A 20946-nucleotide genomic window follows, 5' to 3' on the forward strand; every position below is an offset into this window, starting at 1 on the left:
ATTAAGGACAGTATTCAACCTTTTCCATAACAAGTCATGTTTTCGGTGAAGAGCACTCAAATTCAGACAATGTGTCGCATTCTACTTAGTTTTATTTCTTTATTCAGTTTATTTCGATAAGTTTTGAATTGTTTCAGTGTATCTGGGTCCTTATTTTGAATAAATTTATGATACAATTAGTTTTTGCGATGGATTTTTGCAAGTAGTTCAGGCGTCATCCAAGGTTTAAGACTTTTTTTGCCTAAGGTAATTCTTCTTTAGGGAATGTGATACTTGAATACCCCAGAAATTATATGTATGAACTTTGTATATGCCTCTTCAGCGTTCACGATTTGACCGATACCTTACAGGTCACAGGTTAACATCTGAGTTCTAGAAGCCTCAAGGTTGGCTGCTGTAATTGGCGGAGAAGTGAAGCATCTCACATCCCTCTTGTCTCAAAAACTATGTTCAGGTATTGTGATAAATATTGGAAGGTGGTCGCTTATGTCGTATGATAGCACACCGGCGGTTATGCTTTCGTTATGCATATTTGTTATGAATAAGTCGAGTAGAGTTTCACTGCTGTCTGTAATTCGGGTTGGCGAAGCAATCAGATTTTCAAAACCATTTGACGTTATTACAGTGATCATTTCTTTCTGGTCATTACTGGTCATTTCTGGTCATCATTTCTATATAAAGCTTAAAAAGCTTCTTTCGTCATTTCTTCCCTTGATGGCGCTAGCTTCTTTACGAATGCTGTCCACTTGAAGTGGCGCGAAAACGGAAACATATGAACTATAATACGGCCGCGCACGTGTTTGTCGTCTCGTCGAGCGGCTGGAATATGCCGCGTTTCATCGCCAGGGCGGCATGCAACGCACTCTTTTCGACGCGCCGCCTATCCAGCGCTGGTTCCCCATTGGGCAACGACCGACCTCCGGTGGCGCATAGCTACGCGGTGAAGCCGGATTACAAGAGACGTGATAGCCTTGCAAAGAAAACAACACAAGGGGGTGCGAGAGAGTCAAGTCCTCACAGGCTAAACGATACATCATCTTGCGTCAACCTTGTCAAGCACCGTGTCGCCGCAGCATTGTCTCGAATAAGCGCTCTGAAATGGGTGACTGGTCCCCAAAATACGCGAAGCGAATGGACGTAAGCCACAGCGTACCGATGCGCGTCGTGGACTCTTTGTCATGATTAGTGGTACCATCCAGCACTCGACCCAAAAGGTGACATTGTTTTCAGGAATTCTTGCTTCTTGAAATTCGCCTTTACAGTGTTACAAGGCAGGGAGAGGATGTGCAAGGCGTACTTCAGGTTGCTGCTCACTCTTAGCACCTGCAATGGGTCGTCTACATACACAGTGCGGAAGCGACCAGGAAAAATGTTCAGAACAGTAACAATCTTCTGAAACCAGCTGGGCGAATTTTTCAAACCAAACGGAAGACGATTGTACTCACAAATGTCAAATGGAGTCACAGAGGTGGTGAATTGCTTGGTTTTCTTTTAAAGTGGCATTTTCTAGAAGCCTTTGCCCACAATCTGTCCTGGAGAAACCACTATATCCGCCTGTTTTGTCAATGATGCTGTCTACTCGAGGCACTGCATTCAGCTGCCTGTGGGAGGTTTATCGCTCTATAGTCAGTGTACAGTCTGAGGCTACCATTTTCTTTTTGGGCCATGGTGACTGGCGATGCAAATGGCGACACAGGTGGATGGATGATATCAGCGTCTAATATCTTTTGAAGTTCCTCTTTTAGTCCTATCTTCTTTTCTCTCGATAGGTTGTACGTCCTTTTCTGGATTATAGTTGTATCCTGTAATTAAAATGAAACTTCAGGCTAGGTGGTAGCAGGAGCATAGCCTCCCGAGCAGAACAATCATTGGTTCAGTTTTTGAATACTGTCTCCATTATTCGGCATTTCAATTCGATTTGCTTTATTCATTGGTTTGGAATTGTCTTCATTGGAGCTCGCAGACAGTGTCGTTCCAAAGAATGCTTAGACATAGAGAATGCTTAGAGAAGGAAGTCGTACCTGACGCCGTCTATCACAACGGCAAGGTGTTGTGCGTACCGCAAGTTGTATTTTGGCCTTAAGCTTATCCACTCGCAGTGCTCCTTTTCGCGGCCATCGTAACTTCGTACAGGGACTGATCGGCCTGTGGATATGTCTTCTGCATTTCCTCTGCCTGTCTTGAGTATTCATTTTAAGCTCCACTGTAGACAGGCAAGATTTCTCAGTTCATGACCATTCACTTCAAGTTGGATGTGAAGTAAACTTGAAGAAATCAGTAAGATAGTCTCGTTTCATTTCGTTGAACACACTGAGGCTTTGGCGTGATCTGTCGTTTCGTCTCTTTGAACAGTGGGGAAGCCGAAATAAACACTGACACAGTACCGGGTTCCATCGCTGAAATTGATCTATTTCGGAATATCTAGAGTAAGCCATTTTTCCACATACACCAAACTTCGCAGACATGCTCTAAGAAGCACAACTCATGTCATTTTCTCACTACACCACTCAAGAATTATCGCGTGTTTAAGACCCAGCTTTGGACACATAGCCACCCATTATATTTTGGTGCGGCTTCATAAAAAAGTGACTCGCTATCCCGGCCCTGCGAAAGCGGATATCCAGCGAAGCTGTTGCAGAAGCACCAGTGCAACTGTTGAGGGGGCTATGCAATGCTTTATTGATAGTTCGGATGCTTGTCTTGAGCTTGTTCTTTATTAAAGCGCATGCTGGTCTATGTGTTGCATAGGAGATTTCAATGAATGTATGCACTGCTCGCTTCACTTTGCTGAGTGCTTGTAGCCTCTGCCTTACTGGGGTATGAGCCATTGCTCACGGGGCTATAAGCCATTGCATTTCTATGGCTTAGGGGGGTATGGACCATTGCTGATGATTATGGATGCTTGTTTTCAGCTTGTTCTTTATTGAAACGTATGTTTTTTTGTACGTTGTATGTGTGATTCCAATGAGTGTACGCAGTGGGCGAGGGCGATGAGCTGTTGTATTTTTGTTTGCTTAAGGGGGTACGATCCTTTGCTCGTCATGAAAATTTTACACCGAATGTGCATATGGCTAGGATCCCCAGAGTCTTTCGCTTCCGTCGCCACAAAAGTATCATCATCAATCTCTCATACCCCCGTAAGCAAGCAAAAAATGCGATGGCTCGTATCCCCGCTAGGCTACAAGCACTCACTATTGTTTCGCACTAAAACATTTGTTACCGTGAATGCGTCGTTACCACCTTTTCAATGACGGTCGCTTCTTGCTTTGCATTTGCAGCATTCTTCCTGCAGTGCCGATTGCCACATACAACTTCAGGTACGTATAATAACCGAGAGCAAACACTGCCTGGACTTCGCAAAAATAGCATTAGAGCGATGATAACTAAATCGTAAGCGTTCGATAGATTCCTGAAGGAGTGACAAAGAAACCTTTCTTCAGATTATGAGCGGCGCTTCAGTTCTCGAAGCTAAGAAGTACGCTCTGAACTTCTCAGACGTCGCTCCAGGGACATGGTGCTCGCGCAAATTTGCTTGGTAGAGCTTTACAAATGCTCATAATGAACAATAAGAAACTCGTAAAACAGGCGACAAGTGACAAGGAAGTGATGGGGCGAGTTGTCAATGTAAGTATCGGTAAGTTTTCGTTGAGGCGTGTTTTTCAGATGGTATAATAGAGGCACAATCTTTTCATACTAGGTAGGCAGAGTAGTCAATCTTGGCGGGTGCGCTCTAGTCTGCTACTGTACACTTAAAAAGAATAAATATACAGCAGAGCCTAGAACTTCTATGCTGCACTCCCATGTTGCTACATTGGCTGCGCAAGTTCCAAGCATCCTAAATGAGCCTCGACTACGGGTCTTACTTGTTAATACGCTTGTGCTGCACGAAAATACGGTTTATATGCCTCTATGAAGCAGCTGGGATGGATAAAGTACTCTTGAGGTTGGTTGAGGAAAACATTGATATTTTAATTCCCGTCTTATGCATGTTTATTCGCTCTGCACAGCCCTTTGTTTCTGTGGCTCCTAAACACATCTTAAGTTCTGCCTGTCCTTTAAGACGCGAATAGCTGTTTGCAAATACAGACCAATTTTCTCATATAGTGCTATAACAGAGTTTTAGAAAACATTATTTCTAGAAGGTACAAGTTAAGTTTTTTTTTATTGTTCTTTTCTCCTTGAAGTCGACCAAAGTCTCTTCAAGGTGTTTATCGGCGTTGATGAAGCAGGAGGCAGGTTGGAGGTAACAAAACTTGAAGATATATTGTAACGGAAATATTTACACAGTCAAATACAGAGTTAGCAAAAGAACACTGATACAAAACACACAAGTAAACAGCGCCTTACTCTTCTACTTTTTCTTAAGTTAGAGCCTAGGACAACTGTCACTACATACGACCAACCGAGTCTCACTGTTCTACCACTAAGTGGTTACGGCCCAGACTAGCGTTGCATCGTACGGAGTCTTACTGTTCTATCAGGTTTAGTGATTACAGCCTAGACTGAGGAACAAGCACCTCGTCTCGGTTGTTATAGGGGAAAGAGACAAAGAAAAAGGGCGGTAGGGTCGTTAGCCCATCCCACGGAAGCAATTGCCAATGAGAGTTGACAGTTTCTTAAGCCACAACCCAAAGGGATGGGCTTACTCTCATAAGTGAATCTATTGGAAAACCACCCTGTTTTCCCTCTTCCCACATCTTCTTCTCCCCCTCCTATTTCCACGTGGTCAGTGACGGCCTCGTCAAACACGCCAGGCATGCATGATTTATTGAGGCCATCTCGCACCTCAGCGGCGTTTCTAGCCAGCAAGGGGGGGCTCGGGCGCTGGTGTCCCAACACCGCGTACCGTAGTCCCCCTCAAGGTTTTTCCTGGTAGAAAACTAATTACCGCTGGCGGCATCCGGACTCGGGTGCTCTTAAAACGACGCCGCGCCCCTCTCTACGGCGCGCACTGCATGTTGCAACACGACACAAAGCGGGCTCTTCCCAGCGCTCAAAACAAGATGCACGTGGCTGCCGTCCGAATGCGAGGGGCGCGAACCCCCCGCTCCGTACGCGCCAGACGTGGTCAACATTGCTAGCAGCTGCGTCTCTAATTAGCAGGGGACTCAAGAGCCGGCGCCACAACGTCGCGTATACAACCTTTGTCCGCTCGAGCTTTGTCCGCGTGGCCCTAATATGACCATCGGCGGAATGTCAACAAAGCCCGCGTAAAAGCATTTTCTCCGAGTCCGTTTTCCGCCTCTGCACCGCGCCCCCCGCGGCGGCGCGCGCCTCGGCTCGTCACCCAACACCACGCGGGCCGTCCGACCCCTCAACCACAGAAACGGTTGCCGCCCGAGGCGCTGGGGGGGTGGACGCTTCCCTATTCACAAAACGCACGGGCAACTCGCGGCACTTCAAAAGTATATACAAAACAATCATGCAGCCCTACGCCGTCCATTCTGCCTGTTCGAGAGATGAGCGGCCTAACACGTTCCCCCTAAAGAGTATACTGGGCTGATTTTCGCTCAGTGATACGATAAATCACTGCCGCGATTACGTAATGAACATTCTAACCACACCCTAGCCTAATTACATCACAACAACAAACACTTTCAAATAACAAAGCAAGAAGAGAGTAAAAAGAAATACACAATACATGTCATCAAACTATTAAGCACACGATTGCAGTTCCAAACTGTAAGAGCACTCTAGTGTCTCTGGGTCTTGAATCGGCACTCACAAAGTCCGCAATATACAGCGCCAAGTGAGCAGGAACATTCACGCCCATCCAGTTGGCATGGCAGTATAGTATTACGCTGGCTTCCATGAGCTGTTGTGAAGCCTGGACAAAGCATCCGCGTTACCATTACTGACACCCTTCCGATGTCGCACTGACACGTGATATCGCTGTAAAGCCAGCGCCCATCTTGTCAATTTTGCCCCGTGTGGAGTCGAAGTTGTAAGGTACGACAATGGATTGTGGTCGGAAACAACGTTTATCTCGGCACCAAAAAGCCAGTAGTCAAACTTCTTTAGGGCCCATATAATAGCAAACGCTTCCCTCTCAATTGTCGACCATCGCGTCTGAGTCGCCGTGAAGCGGTGGCTGGCAAAGGCAATAGGCCTCTCCTCTCCCTCGGCTGTCATTTGCGCCAAACAAGCGCCCGCCGCCGTAGCTGATGCGTCTGTGAAAAGCCAGTAGGGCTCAGATGGGTCCGGAGTGCTGAGCGCCACGACCTCGCACAGGGACTGTTTCAGCGTCTTAAACGCCGTCTGAGCTTCCTCTGACCAGGGTATGCTATTGGGTACCCCTTTCTTTGTTAACCGCATGAGCGGGCTCGCCACCTCTGCACAATCTCGGACGCACTCGCGATAGTAGCCGCACAGTCCTAGCAGGCTGCGTAGCTCCTTTTTAGTGCGTGGTGGCGCCACATTCTTAATTGCAGCTATTTTCTCTTCGTGTTCTGGGGTTGAGAATCTTGGTGTGCAACCTAATTTCTCGAGCATCGACTGTGTGAGCTGTGATTTGAAATTAGTGCCCTGGTCGGAACAGATCATTTCCGGAACGCCAGTGCGACTGAAAATTTCAATCAACGCGTCGCAAGTCGCCTTAGCTGTCAAAGAGCGCAGTGGGACAATCTCTGGCCACCCTGTGCAAATGTTCACCAAGCATAGCGCGTACCTATGACCTTTCGCTGACGGTCTGTCTAAGGGTCCAATGATGTCTGCATTGACAATTTGAAAAGGGTGATTTGGCCTAGTGGGAGGAGTTATAGGTACTCTGTCCGTGCGACGCCTGTCAGAGCGAATTTGGCAATCATGGCATGAACGACAATGCTCTAATACCTCCTTCTCCATGCCAGGCCAAAAAAAATTACACCTAATACGCACTTTAGTTTTCCTTGGCCCTAGGTGCCCTCCGCATAGTGACTCATGAGCTAAACGCATCACCTCACTGCGCTTGTCTTTGGGAACAACTAGTTGTCTCACTCGGGTGCCTACTATTGAGTCCCAGTGGTGTAAGAGTCCATCAGAGACGAACATGCCGGATTTCCCACTCCGAGCATCTTCCCAACCTTTCTTTAAGGTAGCGTCAGCTAGCTGCACTCTGCGGAATTCTCCCCTCTGGCTTAATGACTCATCCTTCTCATCATAAATTAGCTCAACTTCCCCAGAAACACCTTCCTCCTCCAAAGTAACGTTGCAGGCCACTACCTCGGCTTTCTGATTTGATCTCTCTATCCTCTGAGTAGGCTCGGCCGGTGCTACAATGGATTCCAGAGAGCTGCTGGCCCTGAATAAATGTTCCCAATCTTCCTTGGTCAACAAACAATCTGTGCCCTCGACGAGCTCATTAGTCAACGCGCAGAGTAGGTCAATGTTCTGGGGCTCCGCCGCCATTTGCGGGCTATTTAACTTTACCGGCAACGTTGCTAGCTTTGCCTCGATAGTTTTACCAAATGCAGACACCAATCTTATTGTGCCTGATGGCTCCACGATACTTTTCGGAAGGAGACTCTCGCGTATGACAGTTATTTCACTTCCCGTATCTAGAATCGCATCTGTGGATACGTTTCCGCATGAGATAGGGATCAACTGCAGGTTAGTCATGCCTTCGCCTTTGTGTTTCAAGGCCTCTACCTTTGCAGTGAGGACTCCATTCGGTATCTCACTTCCCGTCTCGTGGGCTATCGACACCCTTTGCGCCCTCTGCCTTGGCTCGATAGCCTTCTTTGGCTGATTTTCCTTGTCACTAGACATCGGGCAATCCTTAGCGAAATGGCCTGAGCTGTGACATACGTGGCACCTGAGGGCGCTTTTCGCTACGCGCGTCTGCCTTTGCCCCATCTCTACCACTGATGGCTTTGAGGCGTATCCTTTTCCTTTGGCTTGTTCCAAAGTTTGTAGTACTTTGGCAATCTCAGGTGGCTTAAGCCATTCCTCGCCTTCTCGTAGCCTCACGTACTCAAGACCCTCTATACTAAGGCCCGCTTTTATACGATCCGCAACCACGAGTTCTGCCATCACTTCTACAGTGTCGGCTCCTCTTACTTGAAGGTAGTAGGAGAAATACGTTTTCACTCGCGACGCGAACTGTGACCACGTTTCCTCCTTCCGCTTCACTGCTCTCTCAAACCTTTGCAGATACTCCGCCGGAGAAAGCTTCAGTTCCATCAACACTGCCTGTTTAACTGACTCGTAATCTGTACTCTCTTCCTGGTTGAGGTTACGCAGTAGGTAGCGAACGCGCTCAGTTAGAGCTGGCATGACTAAATGCACACGACTCTCATACGGTACCCCGTAAGTAGCAAAAAGTCTTTCTACCTCCTCAAACCATAAGGGTACATCCGCGTCACACGGTAGGCGGAACCCTTTCAGCACTTTTGCGCATTGCTCGACGGAGTCGAAACCCATTCGCCTCCGATCGCCCCGCTCCGACTCAGCGCTGGACGACGTGCCATTGAGACGTTCAGCAGTCGTCCTTGCCTGCAACAGCCTTTCGTACTCAATCTGAAGTTGTATACAGGTAGTCTGAGCATTGAGCCTTTGAATTTCAAGTTCAAGCGTTCTTGTATCATTCGGAATTTGCAAAGGCTGAGATGCCTGCTGCGAAAATTCCTGGCTCTGACTGGGTTCTCTCATTTCATTTGACTTATCGGAATTTAGCCTATCGTCATTTGATAACTCCCGATTCCGATCTATTTCCGCCACCGTCGCACCCTCAACTCCATTAGACTCCATTGTCTCTGCGCCCCCGCGTGTCCTCACCATTTGCTCTACACATCAACTGCCATGCCAACTTGAGAAAGACGCAAGAAATCCTGCTCACCCTTTGCTGAATGCACTGTCGTTTTCGGATCTCCTCCACGGTGCCGGGCTTGGCTGCTGTGGGATCTTCTCAAAGGTGTCGGAGGTGGTCGTTGGATGACTCGATCTTCTCACCACTTGTCCAGCATTCGATGTTGTAGAGCTCGCCGATCCTGTCGACTGCGCCAGTTAAGTTTTTTTTATTGTTCTTTTCTCCTTGAAGTCGACCAAAGTCTCTTCAAGGTGTTTATCGGCGTTGATGAAGCAGGAGGCAGGTTGGAGGTAACAAAACTTGAAGATATATTGTAACGGAAATATTTACACAGTCAAATACAGAGTTAGCAAAAGAACACTGATACAAAACACACAAGTAAACAGCGCCTTACTCTTCTACTTTTTCTTAAGTTAGAGCCTAGGACAACTGTCACTACATACGACCAACCGAGTCTCACTGTTCTACCACTAAGTGGTTACGCCCCAGACTAGCGTTGCATCGTACGGAGTCTTACTGTTCTATCAGGTTTAGTGATTACAGCCTAGACTGAGGAACAAGCACCTCGTCTCGGTTGGTATAGGGGAAAGAGACAAAGAAAAAGGGCGGTAGGGTCGTTAGCCCATCCCACGGAAGCAATTGCCAATGAGAGTTGACAGTTTCTTAAGCCACAACCCAAAGGGATGGGCTTACTCTCATAAGTGAATCTATTGGAAAACCACCCTGTTTTCCCTCTTCCCACATCTTCTTCTCCCCCTCCTATTTCCACGTGGTCAGTGACGGCCTCGTCAAACACGCCAGGCATGCATGATTTATTGAGGCCATCTCGCACCTCAGCGGTGTTTCTAGCCAGCAAGGGGGGGCTCGGGCGCTGGTGTCCCAACACCGCGTACCGTAGTCCCCCTCAAGGTTTTTCCTGGTAGAAAACTAATTACCGCTGGCGGCATCCGGACTCGGGTGCTCTTAAAACGACGCCGCGCCCCTCTCTACGGCGCGCACTGCATGTTGCAACACGACACAAAGCGGGCTCTCCCCAGCGCTCAAAACAAGATGCACGTGGCTGCCGTCCGAATGCGAGGGGCGCGAACCCCCCGCTCCGTACGCGCCAGACGTGGTCAACATTGCTAGCAGCTGCGTCTCTAATTAGCAGGGGACTCAAGAGCCGGCGCCACAACGTCGCGTATACAACCTTTGTGCGCTCGAGCTTTGTCCGCGTGGCCCTATTATGACCATCGGCGGAATGTCAACAAAGCCCGCGTAAAAGCATTTTCTCCGAGTCCGTTTTCCGCCTCTGCACCGCGCCCCCCGCGGCGGCGCGCGCCTCGGCTCGTCACCCAACACCACGCGGGCCGTCCGACCCCTCAACCACAGAAACGGTTGCCGCCCGAGGCGCTGGGGGGGTGGACGCTTCCCTATTCACAAAACGCACGGGCAACTCGCGGCACTTCAAAAGTATATACAAAACAATCATGCAGCCCTACGCCGTCCATTCTGCCTGTTCGAGAGATGAGCGGCCTAACAGTACAGAAACTCTGAATAAGTAAACGTTCTTCAGCAGAATCAATTTAGACGTAATTATTCTAGTAATATCGTAGTTTCAAACTTACTTTAAAACACGAACACTCTCTATCTAAGAAGCAAACACGCTCGTAGGGATAAGCTTTTTAGTTTAAAAGGGTCGGAATTTGGAGGAGGTGGTTGGTATGGCTTTATTACAGGGAAAAGAGCGTGAGTAAAACGGGACACGAAAGAAACACAGGATAGGCGTCCACCCAAGTACATGTCCCGTACTGTCCCGTACGATTTCACACAGTTATGTGACTTGACATTAACACATTTAAGGAAAAGAGACACACCACACGAACACAATATACAAGAATTCCGTGCTCTTCCCGACAAATATCAATATAACATGGAATTCTACACTGATGGGTCTAGAACAAAAGAACACGTGGTGCAGGGGCCGCAACAGAAAATTGGGGAACAAGTATTCGTCTACAAAAACGTGCCTCTGTTTACACTGCTGAAGTTTATGCTGCATGGCTTGTAGTTAAAAAGATTATCACTGGCAAACATCCAAAAAGATAGCCATATACACTGATTCCTTAAGTACACTAAAGGTTGTACACCTGAAAGCTGAGCGTGAACACCTGCTAGGGGATAAACTAAACATGGTCACGCTTAACAAATGCGGGAGACCAAGGGCCAGATTCGGTTCCGTCTCCGAACCGTTCCTTTTAGGAGCGACGTCCAAATGAGCACTGCGAAGGAGCCCGGCCCACGACTGCCTGGCTTTTTCGGGGGCACAAAAAAATAGGCTCAAAAAAGAAATCAAATGTTACAAATAAATGGCAATTCATATCATTTAGTAAAAAGTCACAGTACGTGCAAGAGAATGCAGTGAAGAACTATTTTGACGTTTCTTTCGGTACATCTTTATTGAAAAACCCAGTGCCACTGCGCCAGATTATGGGCCCAGTGCCGAGCGCTGGGCCGGCGCGGCGCACTGGGAGGCACTGGCTACTCATGCGAATAGCAGCTCTAGCGTGTTAAATATGTGGTGCCTGGACACCGTATACATTTTTTAATACAGAGAGCAACGAAGAGCGCTTTAGTGAAGTAAAAAAAAAGAGAAAAAGAATAACGTAAAAATAAAACTGCTCCATTGAGATTTGATCGCCCGACCTATATATATATACCAAGCACGGCACTTTACCGCTACGCCACGCCAGAACTTTTTTTCGTTCTTTCTTTCATGGTATTTATTACAGTAGCAACAACCCGACGTACACCAATCGTGCATAGTCAGAAAATGGAGAGCACAATGAAAGTCACCCAGAGAAAAGGCATCGTTCATACTGTGGGTAGAAATGTTGGTTTCACTTTAGAAGGGTGGTAAGGATAGGCACCTCACAAAAATGGGATACCAGTCCGGCTGTGTATCAAGTCCATCATAAACCTGCTCTAGGTGTAGTGTGATTTGGATGAAATGCACCCTTGTAGGTACAACCGTTTTGGCGTTTCGGTCCATCATTCGCGTTTTCCACAAACTGTGCATTCCAATGCGAAAAAAAAAACATATCGAAAGGTGCGCTGTTATCGGAGGTCGGCAGCAGGTATTGCACAGTATGAGCGTTAAGCTCAAAGCCTTTTTTAAAGTCTGTTGCAGGACATCCCAAAATAGTATGCCGTCGGTGCAGCTAATAAAACAATGTTCAATCGTCTCTGGCACGTCACAAAGGCGACAGTTAACAGAAGAGACAAAGATACCCTTTTTCTGTGGCCATGTTATTACTGGTATGGTTTCACTATGGAGTTTATAAAAGAATGTTTTGCAACAAGGGGATATGTACATTTTACGAACTCGCTTTAGTACATCGTGACCTGGCCATTGAATGTATAGTGATTGGTAAAATGGAAGCGGAAATAGCATGGTCAATAAATCTTTGTATACCCTTTTACGCGACACAGAGTACAAGTATTCAGTGGAAAACTGAACTGTCAGGAAACGAACAGCCAAGTAAACTTCTTGCATGAACCCTCACAAGCATAAACGTGAAGGAAAATTGGAAGAAACAATTAAATCGGGTAACGCATTAACAAGTGTGACTTGCATGAATGACCGAATTAAAGGATGCGATGTGTCGCGATAAAAGAAGAAACGAGACACTATTTGCCGCAAATAGAAATGTACTAAACCCAGCCCACCTTCACTATTGGTCCTGAAAATATTGTCTCGCCTCACGGGCTCAACAGTTTAAGACCATACGAAGGTCGCAATGATTCGGTGAAAGCGTTGGATGTAGAGCCTAGCACAATGAATAACTTGCAATAGATAGTAAATTTTTCTTGCCAAGAACTTATTGCTGGCCTCGGCTTTCCCAAAAATAGAGAGGGTGTGGAACAAATGTCTGGGCGTAACGTTGCAGGGCCGAAACCCGTTCTTTCCAATAGTGTGCGCTTAATTTATATGCGTCTAGCGGCACGCCAAGATACTTTGGCGCTACGCCGGTCCACTTAACGCCTGCAAACTGTTTTGGTGCATAGCACCATGAGCCAAACCATAAGCCTAAGCTTTTTGAGGATTTAATTCGTGCTCTCGATACGCTGCCAAATTCCTCTATTGTTCATACTACCTTTTCAACACTGGACTTATCCGTGTAGAAGAACGCTAAATCATCTGCATAAGCTAAGACTTTTACTTCATTACCCAGTATATTGAAGCCATGGATGTAACTCGACTGAATTACGCTTAAGCATAGCGGTTCCAGATAAAGTGCGAGTAGTAATGGGGACATCGGGCATCCTTGTTTTACTGAAGAGCAAATGGAAACGGGTTTTGCGAGTTGGCCATTAATAATTAAACGAGTAGTACAACACGCATAGCTTAACGCCTTTAAGCACAACGGAGCCAACATTCGCATGCTCCAGAAGAGAAAATAAATAGGAGTGACTGACACGGTCAAAAGCTTTAGCAAGGTCTACCTGGAGCATTGCAATCTGCTCAGTGGAACCGTAACAGTATTGAAGAAGTGTACGGGCGATATGTATGTTGGTTTCAATGAATCCGCCTCTAATTCCACACTTCTGATGGGAACCAATGAGAATTGACATCGTAACTTGCAATCTATTCGATAAAACTTTTGTGAAAATATTATAATCCACGTTTGACAATGTGATTGGTCGGTAGCTTTCAACAGAACGCAGTTTCTCCTTATTTGAACTCTTGAGAATTAAAACTGTGTGGGTTTTGCAAAAAGATTGCGGAAGGGCATCTACCTCTAAACTTGTAATGAAAATGTCCAATAATATGGGACTGATAATTGATTTGAAAGCTTTGTAAAATTTACAGGAAAGTCCATCAGGGCCGGGTGTTTTCGACAGAGGCAGCTGATCAATAGCTAACTCAATTCCTTGTATCGTAAGGGTATCACTAATGAATGCACAGTCATCATCCTGTAAAGGTTTTACAAGAGACATGAAACTCTCTAAGACTTTTGCATCGTGATCATCCGGCCGGGCACTAAACAACACACTGTAGTAAGTTTCGAACTTAGAAATTATGTCACTCGTATTTGTTAGAAGACTACCTTCAGAATATATTTCCGGAATTACTTTGGAAACAGCGTGACGTCGCTCGTCCAAAAAAGCTTGACGTGTTGGTTGCTCAGACTGCCGAGCACGCCTATTCCGAGATCGAACTCGCGCACCTCTGTAACGCAGTGACCTTTTGTAACGCATACTTTTGTAACTCACATTTAAGATTTTCTATCTCAACAACAGAAGTGCCTCGCATTTCGCATTCCATCTGATAAAGGTTGTATAGGCTCTAAAAAAGTATTTTCTCTTCATATTTTTCTATAGAATCCTTTCTGCGATCCAATTTCTATAGCCTCTGTACGAACCTCTCATTTAAAGAGTTCCCAAGCTGCAAATAACGGCAAGTCAGTAGAAAGAGAATTTTGTAGGGCCATGCGCACGTGATTATTAAATTCCTGATCATTTACGAGCTCAGAGTTAAGCTTCCAGAGGGCTCACTTTGGTCGGAAATTGGTTACAGATTTCTCACCAATCTTTGTGACAACCATGCAATGATCAGAGAACCAAACTGGGATAGTAACACAGGACAGTCCTCGGGAGAGGAATGATGAAGAAACATAAATCCGACCAACGCGTGCGTAAGAGCGACTTTCAATTCGTGTATAAGAGCGAGCTCCCTGTCCGGACACTCCTATATCAATTAGCCCTGCATTTACTATTACGTTAGACAAAACTTCACCACTCCTGTCCCGCTGAGTGTTAATGCCGCATCGATCGCTCGGATCACATACACAATTGAAATCTCCCATTAACACGATGCAACGATCACAGTCCAATAAACTACGCACCGTATCAAATAAGAGAATTCGCTTTGCATCTTCATTAAATGCATAGACGTTAACTATTCGCCATGGCACACCCTGCAACACAAACTCACAACATGTATATCGACCTTCAGTGTCAACATGGTAGCTAAATGCTGAACAAAGTAGGCTCTTTTTCAGAAACAGGAAACAGCCCGCGGATAAACCAAGAACGTGGGAAACACAAAATTATATCCAGACAGAAAAGGTCACAAAGCCCTTTCTGTCTCGTCATCACTCTCAATCTTCGTCTCCTACACGGCGACGAAGTCGAGGCGCTCCCTAGACAAAAGCCGGCGAAGCTGCACCGGTTTCTGCAAACACCTAAGGCCTCGTACGTTCAAAGTTGCGAAGAGAAGTTGCTGGGACAGGGCCATGGTGACTACCCACTATTTAGACTTAATTCTGTATGCAGTCGGTCCTAGAGGGTAACGGTGAGGCTCCTTCCGAACCCTCACCAGGCATCCTGGACCGTGATCGCCGGCACTTTCCTAGTATGTCGATGTTTTGCGGCGACGTGATTTTTTCATGGTACTGGCCGTCTCGCTGTCCGTGCTTGATTTTGATCTATTAGTCGCACGGCGCTTCGGAATTGACGTATCCGTGCTACTTCGTCTGTCCTCTGCCAGCATGGCGCACGTGTTGAGACGATTCAGTTTAGCAGATGAGTCATCAGCGGCTGTCTCATTCGCTGGCTGGGCAGCAACTGGCTGCGTGGTAACGGGTGCTTCTTTCTCTTCGCTACTTTCCTTCTTTCCTTTTCCACGGGCAGTTCTCCAATGCCATTATCTTTGACATCTAGAGGGGCCTTACTGGCACAGCTGGTATCCGCGGAAGAGGGAACGTCTTCAGTCGCGTCGAGAACCTCAGTGATATCCATTATGTGATCCTGCAAGCTTTCATCCGGAGGCCTTGTTCTGTGTTGTAAGTTGTCGGCGTATGTCAGAACACATTCTTCAGCTGTGTGGCCAAAGTGTCGGCAGGCTTCACAACGGGGGGTTCTGCAGTTTCTACGAATGTGGCCAACCTTGTTACAGTGGAGACAAAGCGGGGGCCGGCCTGGAATCAATACAAGGCTGTGCACTTCACAAACATATAGGTGATGTGGAGCGTCCCCAGGCCGACTCCATCGGCAAGAGTAAACACCACGTCACGATTTAGGGTACGCATTTGTTCCATTTCCGATGCTCTGCAGCTTTTCGCTGATATAGACTTAACTTTCCCGTAAGCCTGGAGCGCATCTCCAATGTGATCGTCTTCCAAACGCTCAGGAAGCCATAAAAGCTTAATTTTAATTCCGTAGGCTCGGGGTGTTAAGAACGGTCAGCTGCAGTGCAAGCTTGCCAGCCATTTACGCCAGCGGTGGCAACCTCATCTTGGAATGCTACCGCCAACCTCTAGCCATGGCGTCACTAAGTCGACTTTGTGTCGGGAACAATAAGTGCATCCTCCACTATCCGTCGCTTTAGCTAAGATGCGTTCGACGAAGCAGGCTTTGTGCTGAAACCGCCACCGTTACGCTCTAGCCTCGTCGCCATTGTGACTGAAGAAGTTAGACGAAGCAGGCTTTGTGCGCAACACGACAACGCCGCCCTGTTCTGCTATGAGTGGGGGAGTTGCCGCGGGAACGCCGACGAAGGCTCCTTCCCACGCGCCGACCAAGAGGCAAGACAATGTGCTATCCGGACGCGCTATCCGGGTCGGCTCCGATTTCTACGAAGCCCCTCTGACGTCGGCTCCGGACCATTGCACCTTGTGTCTGTGTGTAACCCGTCCCGGGGAGAGGTGGCCTGTTTAAAATGACTGGACGAACGTGTTCCGTCCCCTTGGAAACAGGGGGGGGACCGAGTGCTTATAAGCCGCTGCTGTACGGATGCTCGACACTAGCTGTTAAAAGCCTGCAGACGCACCAGGTGGCGCGAGCGGTGGTTGCTGCCACCAAGCAAGGATGTAAGGCGGAAGACCTCATCATCCGACTGCGCAACGGATCAAATATCATCATCATCAGCACCGACAACGAAGAGGCGGCCCAGACGATCAGGCGCATCACGCAGCTGAGCTTCGGGGGCAAGAACTACGCCGTCAACGCCCACGTGGCGGCGCCGGAAGGCACGTTGCGCGGGGTCATCCACGGCGTGGACCAGGGGACCTCGCCGGAAGAACTCAAGACCAACCTCAGAGTCCGCACGCAAGGCGTGAAGGTCCTTGCAGCCAGAATGCTTGGAAGATCCAGCACGGCCGTCATCACCTTCGACGGACCCATCCTCCCGAAGCAGGTGCTGTACTACGGTGGGGAGATGTGGTGCTACCCGTATCGGCCAACGAGGCAGGTGTGCTACGCCTGCGGCCAACAGGGGCACCGAATGGACGTCTGCCCGAACCCGGAAACCAGGACCTGCAGGCAGTGCGGCTGCCAAAACGCGGAGGAGGTGCACCAGTGCACGCCCAAGTGCCTGCTATGCGGCGGCGATCACGCGGTGGGTACGAGAGACTGCAAACAACGCCTCAAGTCAGCGAGCGAGCTGCGATGGGGCACCCAGCAGCAGCTACGGCGCAGCAGAAGCCGAAGCCGAGGAAGAAGACCACGATGGTTCCGGGACGAGAGCCAGGGCCCGGGCCGGAGCGGATCGCGGAGCCGCAGCCGCGGCAGGAGCCGAAGCCAAAGCCGAAGCCGAAGCCGAAGCCGAGGGTCCGTCCGGGACGAGTCATACCCACCCCTGGGCAACACCGACAAGAAGCAGCTGCAGCAGAAACAGCAGCAAAAGAAGAGCAGCGAAGGAGTTAAGGTGAGCTGGGGAGACGGCCCTCCCAAATCGCTTTTTGCACCGCACTCGAACAACACACAAACACAAGACAGACAACTCATTGAAGAAATCAAAAGTCTCAGGCGCGAACTCGAGCAAAGTCGCGAGGAATCGAGACAATTAAAAAAACAGCTAAACGACGTAATCAGGGAAAAACAAGAAATGAGGGCAGGTTACACATCGACCAGCACACCTTCTCCGCCACCCCAGACCATGGAGCTGGCACAACAAAACAACGAGAAGAGGAACCCCATTGACGACCTCAGAAGTCTCATAATGAATCTACAGAGCCAGATGCAAAGTCAAATGCAACAGATGCAAAGCGAAATACAGCAAACACAACAAAAGTTTGCCCTGCAAGAGCAGAGTTTCCGAAATTACGTAAAGAATCAGAATACGCAAAGAACCACCAACGACGCCAGAGACAGACTATACAACGAACGTAGGTTCGGCGCAGAAACCCCCAACGCAACCAACAATAATCAGACATGGCAGAACGGAAACAACAACACTTATAAATCTGGCAATGGAACTGCAGGGGGCACAAGCGCAAGCAGGGCCTCCTACAGCAATGCATATACACCAGAGGAACCCCACCAGATGTAATCATGTTGCAAGAAACAAACAGCACCCCAACGCTCAGGGGCTACACATGTCAAGAGAGTGGCCGCACCGCGACCCTCATAAGCAAACAAATAGTAGCCATACCACACAGAGAGATAGAGGATACCCAAATAGAGCACGTAATCACGGAGATAATTCCCAAAAAGAAAAGAAAAGCCAAGAGCACCTACATCGTAAATCTATATAGCCCACCCAGACAAACAAAGGGGAACTTTATTAGGCTCTTTGCGGAGGCGAAAAAGTTAGCGGGGCAGAATACTCTAATCATTGCGGGCGACTTTAACGCCAAGAGTCCGAGATGGGGCTATACTAACGAGGACAAAAAGGGGCGCGGCATCTGCACGGCGGCAGAGAACGTAGGGTGCGAGCTGCTAACCGACGAGAACCAACCGACCAGGCAGGGGAATAGCGTCAGTCCAGACACGAGTCCCGATCTAACCTTTATCAGGGGCGCCAAACAAGCGGAATGGGAAAACCTGCTCGAGAACCTTGGGAGCGACCATCACATAATAACGATCAGCACGGTGCCGGACAACATCCGGAGGAAGATTGGCACGGCTCGGCTGACGGACTGGGACGCCTTTAGAGCGCACTGCAAGCAGATCGAAGGCAGCATCGTTTCGGCGGAAGAGTGGAGCCAACAACTCAGGCGAATCCAAGACCAATACACGAAGGAAGTAGACAGGACGGAACAGACGCCGGAGGTGGACAAGCGGCTCCTCAGGCTATGGGAGGCGAGACGCGGGCTCACCAAGAGGTAGAATCGTCAGAAACTCAACAGAAAGCTAAAAAAGAAAATTGCGGACATCACCAAGAAAACGGAGGAGTACGCGACGCAGCTGGCCAGACAGGGGTGGCAGCAATTTAGCAATTCGCTAAACGGCACCCTCAGTACGGCCAGAACGTGGCAGATCCTCAAGGCCCTCATGGACCCGAGCAAAAACAAATCCGAAGGCAGCAAGTCGATACAGAGGCTAGTCCACCAGTACGAAGGCACAGACGAACAACTCCTTGAGGAAGTCCGGGTCAAATGCTACGGCAAAGAGCAGGTCGAGAGCTACAAGGAAGAATACCGCGGCGAAGAAAACCCTACTACGGACCGACCCATCATGAGAGAAGAGGTCGTCGAGGCGATAAGATCGGCCACCAAGAACACGGCAGCGGGGGCGGACAAAATCCGGAACTCGCTAATCAGAAATGTCGGCGACGAGGCCATCGACCAACTGACGGCCTACCTCAACAAGCTCTGGCAAGAAGGAAGAGTTCCGGTGGAGTGGAAACACGCCGTCGTTGTAATGATTCAGAAGCCAGGGAAGAAACTCCAAATAGAAAATCTCAGGCCGATATCCCTAACGTCGTGCCTGGGCAAGCTGTACGAGAAAGTGATCACGAAGCGAATCCAGTCGCACTTGGAAAACGAGCGATGGAACCCGGACAGCATGTACGGTTTCAGAGCCAACCTCTCAACGCAAGACGTGCTGCTCCAACTCAAGGAGGAAGTGCTCGAGACGATGCCGAAAACGGGCGAAAACGTCGTCATGGCCCTCGACATAAAGGGGGCCTTCGACAACGTGAGCCACGCGGCCATCATGGAGGGCATCAACAACACCAACTGCGGGAAGAGAGTGCACGATTAGGTCAGGGACTTCCTGAGCAACAGAACGGCGACGGTGGGGCTGGGCGAGCTGAGAAGCAACGTCTTCCCCACGCCGTGCAAGGGCACACCCCAAGGATCTGTCATATCGCCCGTCCTCTTCAACGTGGCAATGATTGGCCTGGCAAGAAAACTTAAGGAGATCCGAGGCATCCAGCACGCGATATACGCCAACGACGTCACAATCTGGGTCACCCAAGGATCCCTCGGAGAGAAGCAAGAAAAACTGCAGGAAGCGGCGACCTGCGTGGAAAACTACACCAGAGAAAGGGGACTGCGATGCTCCACGGAGAAGTCGGAGCTCCTCAGGGTCGGCAAGCACCCAACGCAAGCGACACTGGAGGTGACCCTCGAGGGACACAACATCCCAGAGAACAACATGATTAGGATCCTGGGCATGTGGCTACAAGGCAGCCGGAAGTGCAGCCACACCATTAGCCTGCTGAGCAAGGCGGCGGTACAGGTGGGCCGCATGATCAATAGGGTGTCCCAAAAGAGATACGGAATGAAAGAAGAAGACACTCTGAAGCTAGTCAACAGCCTAATTGTCAGCCGAGTCACGTACTCCCTGCCGTACCACGTGACGACCAAGGCAGAAAGAGAGCAAGCAGACACCATACTCAGGAAGGCGTACAAGACGGCTCTGTGTCTACCGAGAAACACGTCGAACGAGAAGTTGCTCCGGCTGGGCATCAGCAACACCTTCAGCGAGCTCGCCGAGGCTCTGCTGGGTACGCAAACCGCGAGACTCAGAGGCAACCCTACGGGACGAGCGCTCCTGAGGAGGTTGGGTCGGGATACGAGCGGACTGGCAGACAGATACGCGGACGTACCGGACCACCTCAGAAAAACCATTAATGTGGGACCACTGCCAAAAAATATGGATCCCAACTTACACGAAAACAGGCGAAAAGCTAGGGCCGAATATGTTGAGAGAACGCTAGCCCAGCTAGACAATATAGTATACACGGACGCCGCCGTATATCCACGCGAAAGAGAACGCGTAGCCGAGATGGTAGTGGTTAATAGGGAAGGAAACCCGATCACGTATGCCACAGCAAAGGTCGCTGGCACAGCGGAGGCCGAGGAGATTGCCGTAGCGCTGGCTGCAGCGGAAGGTTATAGAACAGGCCGATCTCTCAACATACTGACGGACTCAAAAGAGGTGTGCAGAAA

At 48.9% G+C, this 20946-nt stretch overlaps 1 protein-coding gene across 3 annotated transcripts in view; it reads left to right on the forward strand.

Moving 5' to 3' along the window:
- Positions 1-20946, forward strand: part of LOC135911538 (chymotrypsinogen B-like) — a 799265-nt gene that overhangs the window by 163555 nt on the left and 614764 nt on the right. For 2 of the 3 annotated variants that reach the window (XM_065443854.1, XM_065443853.1), the window contains exon 2: positions 3279-3317. The exons of the other annotated variant lie outside the window; for it this stretch is intronic. In XM_065443854.1, the coding sequence (XP_065299926.1) occupies positions 3279-3317 (39 nt within the window). The remainder of the gene's footprint in view (positions 1-3278; positions 3318-20946) is intronic. 3 annotated transcript variants of the gene reach the window in all.

This window comes from Dermacentor albipictus, chromosome 7 (assembly GCF_038994185.2).
Source record: "Dermacentor albipictus isolate Rhodes 1998 colony chromosome 7, USDA_Dalb.pri_finalv2, whole genome shotgun sequence".
NCBI classification, from domain to species: Eukaryota; Metazoa; Arthropoda; class Arachnida; order Ixodida; family Ixodidae; genus Dermacentor; species Dermacentor albipictus.